We start from the raw sequence: 19467 nt of genomic DNA, 5'->3' as shown, positions 1-19467 counted from the left end.
GTTGTTTTGCCTGTATGCTTTAGGTTATTGTCATGTTAAACTGTAAGTCCAGTCTAAGTTTGTGTGAGAACATTTTTTTAAGGATGTTTCAGTGAAGAAAACCACCTCAACATGATGCTGCCACCATCATGTTTCACCATGACTGGTATTATCCAGGTCAGGTGCAGTGCCTGTTTGCCAAACATAGCGCTTGCTGTTCTTTGACCAGATAATACTTTTCCTCATGTTGTCAGTGTCTTTTTCATGCATTTAGAAACCTTTTACTCAACAGTATCTTCCATCTTGTCATTCATTAGCAAGATTAGAGATTAGAGTTGTTTTATTGAGAGTGACTGTTGGGTTCATGGCCCTTCTTGGCAGTATCAATTTGGCCAGACAGCCAAGTCTAGGAAGGTTCAAGTTGTGCTAATGATCTTCTACTTTAAAATTACTGAGGCCATTCGAATACCTGATATAGTGTTTTTTATATTTGTCCTGATCTATGCCATGCAACGATTTGATTGCATTGAGTTTCACAGACAATTTGTTGGATTTCATGGCCGCTTTTTTCCTTTTTTTATGGGTCCCTTTAGACCCTGGTGTGTCCCTATCCAATATTAAAGCAAGAAGCCACGAGAGGCCGTGCATTACTGTGATTTAGCGGAGTGCCTAAAACTTCTTTCCCCGTGCTAAAATCATAGCAGTAACGCACGGTCTCGAGTGGCTTATTGCTTTTATAAAACGGCGGTCAACCTAAAATATAATAAATACAACAATGTTTAATTCATAAATGTATTTATTGTGTATAAACTTACAATAAAGCATTCTTCCGCGACGCAAAATAGTTCGATTAACAGTGTTGCTAGGCAACATGAGGGCGAAAATAACATTAACTTTTTATTTTCAGTGGCGTATTAATATGGAATGATGTGAGGTGGTCCTAGGTGTGCGTTTATCGGGGATTTTACAACGGCTTCGAACGCGGCTCAGCCAATCAGATTTTAGGACCGGAACTATCCGTTTTATAAATTTTGATTTCAACAGGTTCTTATGGATAATTAAAGCAAACAGGATGCACCTGATTTCACTTTGAAGGCCAAGGCCAAGGGTCTAAATACTTTTGTGAATAAGAGATTGGCATCACGGTGGCTCAGTGGGTGGCTCAAGGTCCTGGGTTTGATTCCCATGTGGAGCGGTCAGGGTCGTTTCTGTGTGGAGTTTGCATGTTCTCCCCTTGGCTGTTGGAGATACAAAATTGTCCATGACTGTTTTAAACATTAAAACCTTGAACTGATGAATCTTGTGTAACCAGTGATTACCTGTTCTGTCATGAATATAACCAAAGTGTGTAGTGCCTAGTGGTTAAGGTACTTGACCAGTGATCAGAGGGTTGCTGGTTCAAGCCCCACCAGACCAGGTTGCTGCTGTTGGGCCCTTGAGCAAGGCCCTTAACCCTCAATTGCTAAGACTGTAACTGTAATGTAAGTCGCTTTGGATAAAGGCGTCTGCTAAATGCCAAAAATTTAAATGTAAATGTTAAAATCCTAATAAATAAAATAAATGAGAGATTTCAGCATTCAGTTAGCTAAACAATAAGCAAAAAAGTAATATTATTAAAGGTATGATATACATTTAAATTAAATTATGTTTTATTGGTTTTACTTTTATTTAACAAGGTGTAAACCCAACAAGCTAGAAGTATAAACACACTTGAGTACAAGCACTGCAACAGCTGTATACGCTCTTGTATGTGTAGTGTGTAATGCAATATGTATGTGCTTGTGCATTATAATATGAAATAAGAATCTGCTGTTGTTGTGGAGATTCATTCTGGAGCTCATAATGCTGCTGAATCTCTGAAGCTCCTCCATGCATTCATGCAGCTTTTTTTCTATGCGCTGCTCCATGCGCCTGCTGGTCCCTTTGGAACCCATTAATAAATCACTGGAGACCTGACGAGTCCACGTATGCATACATCCACCAAAAAAAATCCACTTTTTATTCTGTGTTGCAAACTAGACGTGTCTTGGTGTCAACTGTTGCTCCATCAACCCAGGCCAGACAGGCATAGACAGTTTGTTATTTAGAGCCAGAGATGGTTTTCGAGCTAGTTTACCTGATTGAATGGAAGGGAATGAAGAATCAAAAATGCTGTTATATTTTTAGACTTGTTTTAACCGTGGGACCAAATTACACAATATCCAAAAGCAATAATGTCAAAATGATCATTTCTGCTTTCTTTTCTACCCATTTTTTCCATCCCAGCCACTCTGTCATCCTCAAGCTTTTCACAAGTTGTGTTAATTCGTCCTTATCCACTTCAGCTTCTGTTAATGCCTTCCTAATCCGCAACGCTTTTTCTGTTAGAAGAGCTCATTAAACAGCACATAGCAAAACAGAAAAAACAAAGTATGTGTTGGGGGTTTTTTGAATACAGGCCAGCTTTTGTTTGTGGCTCTTTCTTCTGGCATAATGTGGAACATGCTGACTCGCAGAGCAGCAATATTTGACACTGGTGGGGTCATGGGCGGGTGAGCTGAGGAACGTTTGGGTGTTTGTCCCACTCAAGGAATTTTTAAGTGTGAAGGGTTACAGGGATTTGATATAGTTGATTTTATGCTTAAGAAGGTCCTGGGTTCGATCCCCGTGTGGGGCGGTCCGGGTCCTTTCTGTGTGGAGTTTGCATGTTCTCCCCGTGTCTGTGTGGGTTTTCTTCCAGGAGCTCCGGTTTCCTTCCACAGTCCAAAGACATGCAAGTGAGGTGAATTGGAGATACAAAATTGTCCATGACTGTGTTTGATATTAACCTTGTGAACTGATGAATCTTGTGTAATAAGTAACTACCGTTTCTGTAATGAATGTAACCAAAGTGTGTAAAACATGACATTAAAATTCTAATAAATAATAAATAAATAAGATTTTATGCTTTGGGTGTTTACATGTTTACATGTGTAGTTATGTAGCCCTGCAATGAATTGCCGCTCAATCCAGGGTATTTCTGGCGTATATCTTCTACCAAGATAACAAGGTTGATGAAAATAAAATGGAAAATAAGGATTAATTTTCAGTTTAAAAAGAGACTCTGCCGCTCAGGTGGCGCAGCGGTAATAACATGCGCTGCAACCGGAGCTGGATCTCGAGTATGTCGTTTCGAATCCAGCTCTGCCTTACCGGCCGAGGCTGGGCGGCTATGTGAACAACGATTGGCCTGTTGTTCAGATGGGCGGGACTAAGGTCGGAAGTGGGTCTCACTCTGTCAGAATGGTGCAGTTACGACCTCTGCTGGCTGATCAGAGGCGCCTAAACGGAGATGAGGAAGGAGTGCTCTTAGGGTGTGTCTCTCCGCACGCAACGCTAGGTGGCGCAACACTCGTCAATGTGTGGGTGGCAAGATGTATACGGCTTGCTGCTCACGTGTCGGAGGGGATGTGGGTTAGCTTCGATCTCCTCGGTCAGGGCAGGATCGGCAGAGGCAGAGAGGAGGCGTGATGCAAATTGGGCAATTGGATGCGCTAAAGGGGGAGAAAAAGGGGAGAAAATGCATCACTCTGGAATTGAAACTCGGCTCTCGATCGCTATGTGTGAACTGTTCAACAACTCAATCCGAGCGGCTCAAGAAAACAATCTAGCATGTTAAGTATCTGGACCTGTCGTCAAAATCGTGTAGCATGAAAGGCGTTGCGAGTGGCAGCGAGTGCTATGTCGAACTACAGACAATGAGAACGCATGATACAGGGTGAGGGGAAAGCCGGGGAAGGAGTGTAAAAACGTGGGACAGGGGCATAATATAGTTTCTATCAGAATACATCAGCACACACACAAGCTTTACAATATTTGTGATCTTATCGTCCACGCCAAACCATAATACCAAAACTGCATTGCAAAAATATTTATTAACCTCCAACTCACTACAGAACAAAACAATCCCTGCTGGTCGTGTAGCCAAATCCACTCAGATTAATTTATTTTTCCTACTTGCTTTTACGCTGCGCACAAACAACTTTGATCGCTCGCTTCTTGTTGACGTGCATTTTTGGACGTGGTATCATTAAACCCCTCGTCACTTCTCGCGTGTGTGTTTTCGTGACAAAACGTAGTTTGGGAGACCAGACTGACTCGTCTGAGATTCCTCCCAGGTATAGATTGTGTAGTGTGTAATCTCCTATCGCCGATCAGTCATGTAGTGTGAAATTGATTAACCAAGACATATTGAGTGTAAACTGTGTGCTGGATTTATCACAAACTTGGCTGGAACCAGTTACTGGTTTCTGACACTGTGCCAGTTTTATCTGGAAAAAATGAAACAAGAGTGTATTTTCTATATCATTCACCCTAAAGTTGCACTTACTATTTTGCTCAAAGAATAGTTTGGGATTATTAAAGTCTATTTTTTAATTAAAAGTAATTCTAAGCAGCAGTTAGAAGCAGTGGTATGCTAGAGTGTTATTTAGGGCTGTGGTTTCTATGGCTTTTTATTCCCAAAGATTATTTATTTATTAAACAAACTATCACAGTACACTGGATGGTGGAATAACCTTAAATGTTTTTCAGATTCTTCTAAAATATTTTCCGTCATTAAATCCATGTGTTTTGTGTAAGTGTGATGTGAAGATGTTTTCCCACACTGTTGAAGTGCTCACACCACAACCTTGTGTCCACCTGCAGCCCCTCAAGACCTTCCAGAGGGAGTCAGAAACTTCAACTTGACCTTTCACCAGCTGAGATGCCTGACCCAGCTAGCTTCTACGTTGCTGGAGCTGGAGCGACGCGTGGAGCATCTGGCAACCGAACTCGGCCATTTTAACCATCCAGGAGATTTTGCATGTGGTCTCAGAGGTACGGATTTATGGCTCATGTCTTGAAATAGATCATCAGTGTTGTGTAGCATGAGGAACGCCCAGTGTCATGTAAGCTTTAATAGGAGAATCTAGTTCAAATTACAAAGATGCTAAACCTTTTAGTGACCACTAGTCTGGCCACTTCACTGTGGGTCAGTGTTTTCCCTCAAGGGTAAGAGTGGCTTTGAACCGGCTGGCCCGGACGTCTGTGCAAACATGATTGTCTGTGTCTGAGAAAGAAAGTTGGGGTGGGGTTGCAAAGCCCTGTGATAAATTGGTCTCCCATGCATCCTGCATTTTCTGGTTGAACCCCACCAAACTAAAATGGCAAAAAGAAATCATTATATCGTTTATAAAGAGACAGCAGATGTTCTTCACCTGTCTTGGAGAAAACCTGTACCCTCAAGCTTTTAGGGCTAGCTTTTGGATCATAGGAGAGCTAGCAAATGCCAATTGTCTTGGACCAAATTGGGTGCAATAAAAAGTTTCAGGACATAAAAACACAAGATACGGGTGTATTATAAGGACTATTATCAGCCAATCAGAAATGCCTATAAGCAGCTGTTTTAGTCCCACTCCACTGAAGAAAATAATGAGGCAAAAATCCAATGTGACTGGTATTTAAACTGGATATTTTAGGTAAGCCTATAAGAACGGCACTTATACAGGTTTCTGGTTTAATGGGGGCTCATTTAATAGTGGCTGCCAGCTTATGAGGCTGGTGATGCCAATGTGGCAATATTTTATCCATGTCTTTCTCTACTCTCTCTCTCCATCTCTCCATCCCACACCACTTCACTTTGCTATGAAAATTAAGAGCTGATTTTTTTTGTAACTGCAATGAAAGTGACTGGTGCGTGTAGTAATTTCTATAAAGGTTACATTAAAAAACAAGACATGCAGAAAAGACCTCAATTTACAGAGAAGTAAACAGCCTTTAAAGGGCAGTTATCCAAATCATTAATTCGGGCAATCAAATGACTTAATTACCAGAAATTCATCAGATGAGCTTAAAGGTCAAAAAGTGACACCCCGGCTGTTTCCTTTCCCTCCTCGGCCCAGCGAGCCTCTCGTACTCGTTAAGCTAAATTGCTTCGCCCGGGGTCTCACGTTCAAAAGCATCTGATTAGAAAAATGTTCTCTTGATGCATGGACTTTTAATTTGCTGCCTACACATACAGCTTATCCCTCGCTTCACATAGTCATGGATTACCCTTTATCTGGGGGTCACATAAACTCCACCGATTTCTAATTTTAACTTAACACAAATCTTAGGCTTTGTTAATAGTTGTAGATCCTCTCACGAAGCTGTCGTGTGAGGGTTTGCATTCCATTTTTAGTTCAGCAAAGCTGAACAGATCATTTTGGAGTACTTCTCTTCATTTGCTTCTTGCATGCTTGTACAACCTGGATAAAAGTATTTGGACACCTGACCAGAAGCTTGTTGATCTTGTTGTGACAAAATCTTATTTAGAAACCATGGGCATGAATATTTACATTTGCGGTGTTAAGCAGACGCTTTTATCCAAAGCGACTTACACTTATCACTGAATACAATACAAGTAATTGAGGGTTAAGGGCCTTGCTCTGGGGCTCAACAGTGGCAACCTGGTAATGGTGGGGCTTGAACCGGCAACCTCATGATTACTAGTCCCAGTACCTTAACCGCTGAGCTACCACTGCCCAATATTTAAGTTGCCCAAAAAAATATATCAGCCACCACACTTGGATGTTTTTCAATTTCATTGTGTAACTGTGGGAATTTGTGACCATTCATTTAGGAAAGCCAGTCAATCATAATTAGTTGGGGTCACACCTCTGTACAGGTCATTGGTGTTTCTCCATACCAAAATCATCAAACCATGTCAAAATGGACCTGTTTTTAAGAGCATGATGGAACTTATTTAAACAGTTTAGTCTAATAAATGAAAACTAATAAGGTTTTTTATGATTTTTTTTATTTCATAGTAGGTCAAAATGCAGTAATACAAACCCTGTTTCTGGGGTTTGGGACATTTTGTGAAATGCAATGAAAACAAGAATCTGTGATTCGTTAAGTCTTAATTATTTTCAACCTTTATTTAACTGACAAAAGTTTGAAGAATAATGTCTAAAATCTGAGCTGAAAATGCTTACAGGGGATCATTGGATAGAGTTAAAATTACAGGTTGCTTTGAGAATCCCTACCCACCACCATATCCATCATATGTGTGATTTGTTGAACATCTCATTATGTGTAACAGAACTTCTTAGCAGTAATGGGAGGAAATACAGTACTAGTAATTACCTGGGTTATGACTCGTTTCCAAAGGCATAATTGGTGGCCATGATTGAGTTGGGGTTGTCATGGAAAAATGTGCTGAGAATGCAAAATAAGTCAAACAGTACCAACAGACTGGATTGAAGAAGATTTATTAAAACACAGTTGTGGGTTTTTACAGCAGTATATTAGCCGAAGAACAAAGAACAGAACTGTGGGCCTCCCTTTATACGGGCCTAGTCACGTTACAGTTTCAGCACTTCCTATAAAGCTTGGGTCTAAGCCTTGGGAACCAACCATTCTGTGATAACTGTTGTTCCTTATCTTGTTTACAACATCTTGCTTACATTGACCTAAGACAGACATGTTGCTCATCTCTGTACTTTCCACTCCAGCCTCGTCTGTGAGGATTGCACAAGCAGCATTATACTAATATTCAGATTATACTCAGCATAAAATCTAACCTTTCCACTACAGAGTCATGGCTTTTTTTTTAACACTATAGAAAGGTCAACACCTTCCTGCGTGTACTATATTTAACTGTACTGGATAGGTGATTCTAGTTACAATTCCTGTACCTGTGTTTGTGTGTGTAGGGTTGGCTAAGAAGGATGATTCAGAGATGCCCACAGTGAATGGTAGGACCTCTCCAGACCTGCTGCTGCAGAGCACAAAGGTAAACCAATAAATACTGCCCGCTCTATTTTACCTTTTATTAAAATCTAGATCATTGATGTAATTTATGTCACACTAAATGTTCATACACTGTTTAACCCTGATGTTACTCACATTTACTAGTTATTGCATTTCTTTTGGACAAATGTAATTTGAAATTACAGTGGTACCTTGTAGCTCAACATCCCCTAAACTCAAAAAATGTATTTATTTAATTTCAAATAAACGATGAACAGTTGTTCAAACTTGGTTTGAGCGGTGCAGTAATGCGTCATCAAAGTGTGAATATGAGACGAAACTGCATTTGTGTGGAATAACCATCAGATTTACTCTGAAAGCTCCACATGTATCTGTGTTTAGCTGGATTTCCCTCACTGGTTCACTTTTAAACTTGTGTTATAGCTCGAGATTCTGAAAAATTTTAAGAATCAGCTTTTTATTTCAGTGTTTTTATATTATGTGTTATTTTCAGTGTATAAGTGTCAAAAACAACCCCATTATTTTACATAAGCCCAAAATATATGCAGTTCCACAGGACCATGGAATGCATTACCAGGTTTCCCATACATCCTTATGGAAAAAAAATACCTAAAAACTCAACGCTATTCCCAGTATCAACTGATGTTGAGTTTCAAGGTACCACTGTAGTAAAATGTAGTTTTACATGTGTATTACAAGTAACTACAATCAGTCCAACATTTAATATATCCCTGACCTTCACATGATTGTATGTTTGTATGTTTTTACTTTATTTATGTCTATAATGTCTATAATAACCAATTGAAATTTTAATATAGTAATAATAAATAATAATAATAATAATAATAATAATAATAATAAATTAGACGTATTTTGCACTTTTCAAGAACCCAAAAATATACAATACAAGACTCAACAGAACACACAATAAACACAGTAAACACAATAAACCAGGATTTTCTGATTCCATATACACATCTTTGACCAATGGGTCCATTATATACATTTAAAAAAAGTTTGTGAACCCCTTGGAATTATCTAGATTTTACTCATTAAAATGTGGTTTAATCTTCATCCAAGTCATAATAATTTACACACATGGCATAAAATAATAACACAAATTATTATACTTTAGTATTTTAATATATTATATTATTATATATTATGGTATTATAATTATAAATTAGTATATTATTATACTTTTTATGTGCTCATTATTTATTCATAGTACAAGTTGAAATAGAAAAAAACTTGGAAAGAAAATAGACAAACTAGCTAACTAGCAAACCGTTCTAATCTTTTGATGATGGGATTTTTATTATGACATCAAAAGTATAAATTAAGAACATGTGATTTTTTCTGTATTGCTGACATGATGATTCTTTTGGCTGGTGTAGGTGGTGTGTCTGGAGTTTGAATGGAGGGCTGCATTCCGGGCGCTGGTTCCTCAGATGGTTCACTGTGTAAAGGTGGTTTTAGAAGAAGTGTGTAGAAAAAGTCTACAGCAGGAGAAGTGCACACACACATCTGGCTCCACCATCATCCCACTGGTCCAGGCTCCCTTCAGTCCGGGAACTGATGTCACGTGTTCAGAGAGAGACCTGCCCAGGAGGATATCAAAGGCAAGTTTACTCATCTGTCTGCCATGGATGTTATAATGGTCTAAAAGTAGTGAATTAGATCTCTGTATGGAAGATGAATGTAGAAATCAAATCTTCTCTATTAACTATTTTGAATGTTAAAACTCATCCTGAGCTCACACTCTGCCCTCAGATGTAAATTTGTCTAATCTGCATTTGGTTAGACCTGTATTATTATTGTTGATAGGCTGTTTTTTAGGACTCCTCTGCAATACTGCAATTGCGCTGCAGGTTGTGGCCTTGGGGATTCAAGTCTAAGTTCCTTACTTGAGAATGTGAAACAGCCAAAAGTAGCTGATTTAAGAACTTTGAAGATCTATAGTCATGGGTAATAAGTAAACCTCCATTTATAGCTAAATCTATGCAGGCTGTTTCAAATATTTCTGACCAGAGTTTGATTATACATAGTTTGAGGTCTTTCATTGTTCTTCTTTGTTTTGTTTTTTCTTTAAAAATCTTTTTTTTAATAATATGAATGAAACAGTTGACTATACCAACAGCTTTTTACAGAATCAGGCCAGATCAAGTTAAAAAACTGATCTAGCTTATTATAAAATGTAAAAATAAACTGGGTTTTCCATTACGACCATTATATCTACAGTGATACTGTAGGGAATCTTTTAACACTAGGCTCCACAGCTTCATCCATATCCACCTGTTTCCTGTGTTGGCCTGGTAAGTTTCGTCTCATTTTTTTTTCATACGTTCTCCGGTCAGAAAACGGCCCCACTTGCGCTGGTGTGTAGAGATTGATGATTTGTTTCAACCCCAGCTGAGGCCTCTGAACCAGACAGAGTGCAGGTCATTTGGGTCTGGCCTTGTCTGCTGAGAACACATGGGTGTGTTTAAAGCCATAAAAGAAACACATGGGTGTAAATGAACATGTGTGTGTGTGGTTGTAATTTTGTGAGCTGATAAATATTAAAGCGGTGATGATGAAACTAGGTTTTACTTAAATGCTGCTTCATGATGACTTTGATTAAGCAGTCTGTGCTGGTGGAGCCATATCACAAGTGTCCTGTACAACACCCTCCATTTAGATTAGTGCTTTGAAACGAGCCACACTCAATTTAAAGGTTACCATGTGCATATATTTGCAATAACTGTTGTCTGAAGAGAACCCCTTACCCCACCCCATTTCATACTCCACATTTATGACAGTGTTCAGTAAGCAGGTGGTGGCATACTATCATAGGACTGGCTTTATAGAATTGCTAGTATAAATGCATTAATGGAGTATTTTATGCATTCATATATATATATATATATATATATATATATATATATATATATATATATATATATATATATATTGTCTTGATCCACCACCCAGAACTCAAGGAAGACATGCATCAAGGCTCTTTCTGTACTAGCACCCAAGTGGTGGAACAAACTTTCCCTGTCTGTTTTATCATCTTTACTAAGCACTTTGTCTGAGCAATAACATGCACTTACTAGGGCTGGGCGATTTTCACGATTAATTCGGTTAATTCGAGTGACCGTTTTCACCCGATGTTAGAAATGTGACAATCGCGATTGTTTACATACTTTATATTTTAATTAAAATACTAACATGTCACGAGGCAGAAACTGACCAGACGCTCGCGGAATACAAATCAAATAAAGTTTAATATCAAAAAGGCAAAAACAGTGTACAAAATCAGTCCAAAACCAGAGGATAAACTAAAACAGTAAACGGAAGACAACAAGTGTCATACACGGTAACGGTCAAATTCAGTAATAAGAACCGCAAACACGATCGGCAAAACAAGACACAAACAAAAGAGTTTAATTAAGATTCACTGAATCGAACACGGCTGAAATGAATCAAAACTCCGGAGCCGATGAGCGCGATCAGGATTGGCTGACCGGGGACATGTGATAGTCACGTGACAGTCCGTGGGGGCATGGGAATTGTAGTCCATATTGTTAGAAGCAGATCTTAAGACCTCCATCCACCCCCCAGTCACAAGAGGACAAAATTAAAGCTGAGCTGACTGCTTACTTGATGTCCCCCTCCAGTGTAGATACTGATACAGACTCACTTATATGGTGGAAACAGTAAACAGACTCGTGTTCCCTTTAAGAAACCTGTAAAGAACTTATGTGGTTTTGCACTTTTCTTAATGTAAGGAGGTTCTGCTGCACATTATTTAAAGTGAGTTGTTTGTGAGTTATAGGATATAGCTAATTAGGATTTCTATTTTGTTTTAATTATTGTTAATTATTGTTATATTGTTATTGTTATAAAGTTTGAGTTCCTTTAAAGGATAATTATAGGTGGTGCTGTTACTATTTTTGCACTTCTGCAGTCTTTTAAATTAAGTCTGTTTTTCAATTGCATTATACAAAAACAAAAAAAATCGTAATCGTAATCGAGAATCGGTAATAATTTTAAAATAATCAAAATATTCCAAAATAATCCAAAAATCGCCCAGCCCTAGCACTTACTAACCTTATGTAACATCTTATTTAAAAAAAAAATAGAGTAGGGAAATGTTTACTGTGGAAATTACTGGGTAAGAGCGTCTGCTAAATGCCAAAAATGTAAATGTAAAATTGTGACCAAATTATTGACCCTTTTGTGTTGACACCAGCTGTATGCCAGACTTTACCCTCTACATCATGGTAAAAAACACAAATTAGTAAATGTATGTACTGAAGTAAAGCTTTTAAATGTGTTACAGGCTTATACATAAACAATCATGCAGTGGTGGTCCATCTGGGATCCATATATCAAATCTGAATTCGTTAAAGGTTCTCAGAGATAGCAGTAGACTTGAGAAAGCTATAAACTACCTTATTAGTCTTTATCACCTTTATTTTAAGAGCATCAAGCATGTGAATGTGCTTTCACCTATCTTTCCCCTTCTCCTTGGGGTGCCTGTTGATCTGGCTTGTTGTTTTGAGACCTATCTTATCCATTGGGTGTCGGACTTGGCTTGTCCGGCTGCATCTGTCTTTTTTTAAAGAGGCTTTATCAGGTCAGTTGTGATGTTTAGTACAGAATCATGAGGTTGCCTCGTGCTTGCTGATCTGATTGATGGGATTGGAACGTTTCCATGTAAAAATGCTCTGTAATTGCCTGTGTTCAGCAAGTCCTGAGACTCCCAATGGAAAGCAAATGCTGGGGGCTTTATACGGTACACATGCGTGTTTTACTGCTCTTAACCATCTTGGTGCTATAACTCATTTCTATAGGTGTATAAATTCGACGGAGAACTCACTGGCGTGTTGTGATTCAGTGTCATTCATGCTCATGTGCTACTCATTCGAAACACAAGTGTGAATCGAGTGAGTTAGAACCGAGGGTGCTCATGGTGCTTGGGAAGGGTGATGTCTTGATTTTAGAGGCTGCTCTACAACTGGGCTGTTTCAGGTCAGGCTGATTTTTTTGGTTGATAACCCTTAGGGGACTTCATCAAGTAAGACATTTTTGGTGGAAACTGCACATGTTTAAAATCAAAATCACTCAAAACGAATCCTTTCTTCAGGACAAATATGGAATCATGAGATAAATTATTGTTTTCCTTTTGTAAGTGCCAAAGATGGCAAGACCTGGTTCTTTTATTAAACATATCCTCAAGGCTGATGCAGTTACTTTAACCGAGTGTACCTAGGAATCTTGTCCTAAAATATGACTTTAATTTAAGGTGGACACTACAAATGTATTACAAATCATTTACGTCTCACAATCAAGCTGGACTTTATTTACTTTTTAAGACTTGTATCTTTTAGTGTGAATAAGCCAAATGTCTAGTGGTCATTTAATTTTAATTAATGTGTATTTCATTACATGTGTATTTCATTATATATAAAAGGTGAAAAAACATCCAGTGAGCAACAGTTCAACAGCTGTAAAGCCCTTGTTGATGAGGTTAGACATCAGGGGAAATGGCCAGACATCTCAGAATGCACATTACATTGAACCTTACAACAGACTCCAACTTCTGAAGACCAGACTGAGTTCCTGTTTAGTAAGCCGTGACCAGAAATCTGTAGCTACAGTGGGCAGAGGGTCACTCAAACTACACAACAAGGATGACAGACTGTTCAAAATGGTTGCAGATCCAATTTTTTGCTGCAACATTCATTTGTTAATTTATTTGTTAATTTGGGCAGCACAGTGCCGCAGTGGGTAGCACTATTGTCTCACAGCAAGAAGGGACTGGGTTTGATTCCCTTATTCCCTCAGTTTGTATGTTCCCTCATATTCCTCACAAGTGCCCATGTGGGTTTCCTGGGTGCTGACCTTAATGGCATGGCAGATAGGCACGGTTCTGTAAATTGCACTCCCCTGCTGATCTTTATGGCAGGTGGACCTGTTACACAAGGCCTTTCTGTCTAATGTCTATTCCTGACACACACAGAGAATGTCCAAAAATCATGTGGAAACCTTTCTAGAAGAATGGAGTCTAGTGGAGTCCAGCTCCATATTAATGCCCACAATGTTGGAATGAGATGTCCAGCAAGCTCATGGTAGGGTTGGGCGATATTGCCGATTTTCATACCGTCATACCGTCTTCAGGAAATACCGCGGTATACGGTATGGGGGGGGGGGGGGGGGGGGGGGGGGTGTCGCGGATAAACTTTACAGTGTACACACTTGAGTGTAATTACAATATTTCAATGATTTATTATAAAAAGATTTAACAATGTGAACGTCAAACATTGCTTATCTTGTCTGATCTATAATAAATACGCATAAGTATAAATGCATGTGTATCAATTACACTTTAACACAAACATTAACACATAACATTTTGGCATTGTAATCTCTCTCTGCCCACACAAAACAGAATAATAGCCGGCTACACACTTCAGTATATTTAAAAAGTTAACTGCTTAGTTTATAGTTACAGATATTTCTTAAAAGTGTATGAACGTGTACGATTAGTTATGCCTGTAATCCAGAATTAAGTTCTATACCGTAACAAAAAATATGAATGTAAATGTTCATGTTGCGATGACGGTGATGTAAAATAATGTTAAAATAATTCAAAGTCCAAACATTTGAGTGGTTAACGAGAACGCTACTTTACATGTCACACAAGCTCAGTGCAAAACACGAACACGGAAACGGTACAAATCCAATCTCTTCCCTACACACTCGCTCCCTACGCCCTATAGTGCACTTAACATTCTTAAAGGGCCAGAAAATATATTTTATAATTCACATTACCCGACAGGTGAGACATTCTTTTTTCTTAATATAGCGCTTTTATTTAGGAAAAAATAATTCTTACATAGGCAGGAAAATCTATGGCAGACAAGAGTCAGAACAGCGGATTGGGCGTAACGTTATTATTACTGTTTGCTCCTTTTTCTCAACACTTGTGCTCGATTTACACTGAAGATATATTTAGTAAATAAGTACATGTCCGCGCATGCACGCGCTTGTGTTCATTTCCGGTTGAACTGATAAAAAATGTTGATTTTGAAAAATTAAAAGACGAGCTGTTTTACAGTTTCTGCTTGTTAGCTCACAGCTAACGCTAGCCAGTGTGGCTCTTCACTTGTCTCTCTGTGTTATCACCCCACAGCCAATCAGTGAGCTCCAACCGCCTACCCCTCCCACCCCTCCCTCACTGTGGATGCGCGCATGTCCTAAAGTCTCCGTTTTCAAGGTAAACAAACCTGAAGCAGAAATTTGGCGCTTCACATTTAAAAAATACCGTCACCATTTTTGAATATCGTCACCATTTTTGAATACCGCGGTATACGGTAATATCGTCATACCGCCCAACCCTAGCTCATGGCCAAGTGTCTACATACTTATGTTAGTGAAAATGTAGGAGTCCTGTTCCTGTGGTGATCTTTTACTGTTGATAGATGTGGCACTACAAAATGCACTAATATGTTGGATGTAATTTAAAAATTGTAATCTGACAAAGGTATAGTGCACGGTGTACCTAATAAACTGGCAATCTTCTGTGCATTTTAGATGTTTTTAAAAATGGCTTTCCCCCTCAGTTCTGTGCAGATATAATGGAGGAGATGGACGCACTGCTCCCACTGGCTGTAGCATGTAAGGATGAAGCTCTGCGTCCTGTTCGCTTCTGCTTTGTAGAAGTGTGTGGACAGGTCAGCTTAAACCTCTTAACCAGGCTGGAAGAGAGAGCCAGTGAGGTTCCTCATGCTTCACCTCTCAAGAACCTGCCCACTTTACTGGCTTCCAGCTCTTATATCAACCACAGACTGGTTTACTACCAAAGCCAGCTTGGGGACACCGGCCGCACGTAAGTATGCAGGTACAGCTACAGTATATGGCCAAAAGTATGTGGACACCCCTGATAATTATTGACTTCATGTGTTTCAGCTGTACACACTGCTAACAAATATTTTAAAAAAGTTTTATAAAATAAATGACATGCTTTCAACTTTGTAGCAACAGTTTAGGGAAGGGTACCTTCATTCCTTCATGGAGTCCTGACCCCAACCCAATTAACTGCTTTGGGGTGAATTGGAATGTTGATTGCAAGCCAGGTCTTCCCTTCCAACATTTGTACATAACTCCCAAATTCTGTTTGGACTGAATGTGCATGGATTCCCTCAGACACAGTCCAAAAACCTGTGGAAATTCTTTTCAGAAGATGAAAGGCATTTATAGCAATATGTGTAGGGGACTCCATATTAATGGTGTTAGACTTGAAATGAGATATCTAGCAAGCCTATGGTCTGATGTCCACATACTTTTGGGTATCTTGTGTATCTTTTGCTTGCTCTCATTGGTAGATTTTTTTCAGGTACATCTTCTTTAAGTCTAAGTAAACTGTTAGTGATAGTTATTAACTCGAGTTGCTACTTTTAGAACCATAAATTATTATTATTATATGATCAAACATTTATAACCATGTTATTAATCACTGTTATTACTCAGTTATTATTGTTTATTTCAACTTTATAACTTTATACAGTTAGAAATGTCTGTAAGCTTGTTTTTCCAAGTCTAAAATGATCTCATACTTTACAAAACTTAAGTCCTGACTGTTTTCTTTAAGGCTGTGTGTTGCAACCCTGACCTTAATACAAATGCTGTTTTTAAAACTTATAGAATCGTCCATGTTTTTAAACTCCTGACTCAATGTTGACCCTAGAAAGAGTTTAATCGAAGTTCCCAAGTCTTCAGTTGATTTCCCCATAAAATTTTAATATATTAAGTGTCAAAAGTGCAAGGGAAGTTTTCTGTTTACGTTGCTTCCAGGCAAGTCAAGGTAAGTATTGAATTAGTTTTCTGTACAAAACGCCACAAACTCTACAACCTACTAGTTTCTACATTTCTCATTAACAAGCACAATTGTTTTTTTAGCAAGTGCTGTATCTATGAATTGGGAACTGCTGGCATCACATACTGATCGTAATGATATAAATATATAAAAGGTATATTGACTGTCTAATTTGTCTAGCATTACAGAATAGTTGTTGCCTGGTTAAGAATTATACCCTGTTATTAATTAAACATCTTAGTTCTGGGTTTTTAAATTAATTAATTGTAATTGGGGCGGCACGGTGGCTCAGTGGGTAGCACTGTTGCTTCACAGCAGAAAGGTCCTGGGTTCCTGGGGGGCGGTCCGGGTCCTTTCTGTGTAGAGTTTGCATGTTCTCCCCGTGTCTGTGTGGGTTTCTTCCAGGAGCTCCGGTCTCCTCCCAAAGTGCAAAGATATGCAAGTGAGGTGAACTGGAGATACAAAATTGTCCATGACTGTGTTTGACATTAAAGACTTGAACTGATGAATCTTGTGTAATGAGTAACTACCTGTCCTGTCATGAATGTAACCAAAGTTTGTAAAACATGACGTTAAAATGATGTGGTATTCTTCTTCTTCTTCTTCTTCTTATTATTATTATTATTATTATTATAATTGATAGTAGTAGTGGTAGCAATGGAAAACAGAAGTAGGGGACAGTAGTATTATCTTTCAAAATAACTTTTAGATATCAATGTTTTATTATAAGTAAAAGACGTAGTATAATTACTGCTACTACTAATAATAAAAGTAGTCATTATAATAGTGTTAGTAGTCTAAATAATAATAATAATAATTTATTAGTACACTGTAAGCCCGGATAAGTTCAATCTACTTAAAAAATTTCAGGAAACCGGTTGCCCTAAAAAAGTTAAGTAATGTATAATGAAAACTTGAGTTAGCATAACTTAAAACATTAAGTTATTACACCTGAAAGGCAAGTTGATTAAACTTTCTTTTTTTTGTTATACCAACTGCTTTTCCCAATAATTCTACTTATTATCTTGAGCTCAATGGAAAAAACTATTGATTTCTTCTTAGTTTTCATGTTAATTACATTTTAAATATGAATTACAAATGTTTATAGAGAAACAGACACAATTATACAATTATTTTTCTTTATTTCACTTCAGAAGTATTTACTTAAAATACAACATGTCAAGAAAACATCTTAACAACTGTACAAACTGTATATAAAGTTCTGATGAAACACAAACAGCTCTTTACAGTAACCATGAACCTGTAAAACAACACAAAGAAACAAGAAACAGAAGTATTAAAATCAACATTAATAGCATTAATTTAAGGATTAAAATAAAGCAAGCCAGCAAACTCTTTGCTTCGTATGAAGGCTAGCATGCTAACATGCTAGCATGTAGCCTAAATACGGCAAATAAAGCAGCGCTGTTTGATTATTTATTTAGTGTCAACATTAAGATCATTTATTTTAAACAAAATTGTTAAGTAAAGTACAACACTTACCAAAATTAGACGGAAGATGAAAAAGCCCCATCAGACTGGTGTACATGCTACTCAAAAATAGCATAATGAGGAAGAAAATGTTTGTCCATTTAGTTTAACAAAGGTTCCACTTCACAAAAGACATTTCAGGAAGTCAAGTTTACTTGTGCAAAAAGCCTTAAATGAAAAGTAAAAAGTAATTTGCAACAACAGGTTACAAAAGTTAAAACAAATGGCTGCCTGATTCACCAACAGCAAGCTGAAAAAAGGCGGACTTACACGTAAATGGTTTTTCTGTTTTATTACCTTAACTTAACTTTTTAAAGTTAATCTGATAGAAAAGTATTTTTTTTTGTTTAGTAAACTTAAATCTTTTAGCACATTTAAATGTGTACTCAAATTAGTACAATGTACTCTGCATTTTAGAGTAGAGCAAAAAAACTTAAATAATTTATGTATGTTGTACTAAAAATGTTTGATTAAATATAAATTCCGGGCTAACAGTGTAGTAGTATTAGGGATAGTAGTATTATTAAAAGTGTTGGTCATTTTGGACACTTAATTTAAACACTTAAGAGACAGTAAATGCTCTTATTACACTATTGTTATTAGTAGTAGTATTAGACTTAATAGTAGTGTCTTATTTTTATGAATAATTTTTGTAATAAGTATTATTCCAGACAGTTGATGCTCAAGTTATTATTATTAGTAGTAGAAAGTTACACAAATTTACAGAGCTCACTGTTAAGTTCTTTTCTAAGTTGTAACACTCTCGACTACGTTCCAAACTGCCCCTTGAAGGAGTGACTGCAGCTGAACTTTTTGTCCTGTGCTGCATGAATTGGGTTTTTAATTGAGCTTTAACTGATGCTAAGAAAGCACACCTCTGTTGGATTACATAGCAGTGGAAACGTGTTTTTGTCAGTGATCACCTTTTAACATCTTCGACAGTCTTGACAGGATTAGATGGTTAAATGAAGTTATAGAAAACGTTCGCACTGGTAGGAGAATTAATAGCCCTGGGCTGTTTTTGTTCTTTGGACCTCTTGGTCGTAGTGAAGGGAAATATTAATATTACATCATGCAGAATTAAAAAAGGGTTTCTTAACTTTGGGGTAGCAGTTAGGGAAGACTTTTCTGGCTTTGGCTCTGATGAACTGAAACAGCCGAACTGTGAGCCAGTTGTGTTTGGTTTCTCTCATCATGTTGTGGCTAAATAGAAGTGACTCCTGCACCTCATGTAAAGCCTTGGAAGAAAAGTGGAAGCTATTTCAGTAAAAGTGGGACCAATTTAATAATATTGCTATGTTGTTTTATACATGATGATTGGGTATCCTTTTAGTTTTGGTCATTTAATTTATTTCCACAAATAAATCATTGTTTTATAG

At 37.8% G+C, this 19467-nt stretch overlaps 1 protein-coding gene across 1 annotated transcript in view; it reads left to right on the top strand.

Moving 5' to 3' along the window:
* Positions 1 to 19467, top strand: part of kiaa0825 (KIAA0825 ortholog) — a 180991-nt gene that overhangs the window by 29350 nt on the left and 132174 nt on the right. Inside the window, exons 5-8 of the mRNA XM_063017862.1 lie at positions 4645 to 4815; positions 7674 to 7753; positions 9129 to 9353; positions 15345 to 15610. Coding sequence (XP_062873932.1) covers positions 4645 to 4815; positions 7674 to 7753; positions 9129 to 9353; positions 15345 to 15610 — 742 coding nt within the window. The remainder of the gene's footprint in view (positions 1 to 4644; positions 4816 to 7673; positions 7754 to 9128; positions 9354 to 15344; positions 15611 to 19467) is intronic.

The sequence above is a fragment of the Trichomycterus rosablanca genome, chromosome 21 (genome assembly GCF_030014385.1).
Source record: "Trichomycterus rosablanca isolate fTriRos1 chromosome 21, fTriRos1.hap1, whole genome shotgun sequence".
Lineage (NCBI taxonomy): Eukaryota > Metazoa > Chordata > Actinopteri > Siluriformes > Trichomycteridae > Trichomycterus > Trichomycterus rosablanca.
The sequence above is the reverse complement of the archived record's forward strand: the minus strand, read 5'-3'. Positions and strand labels throughout refer to the sequence as shown.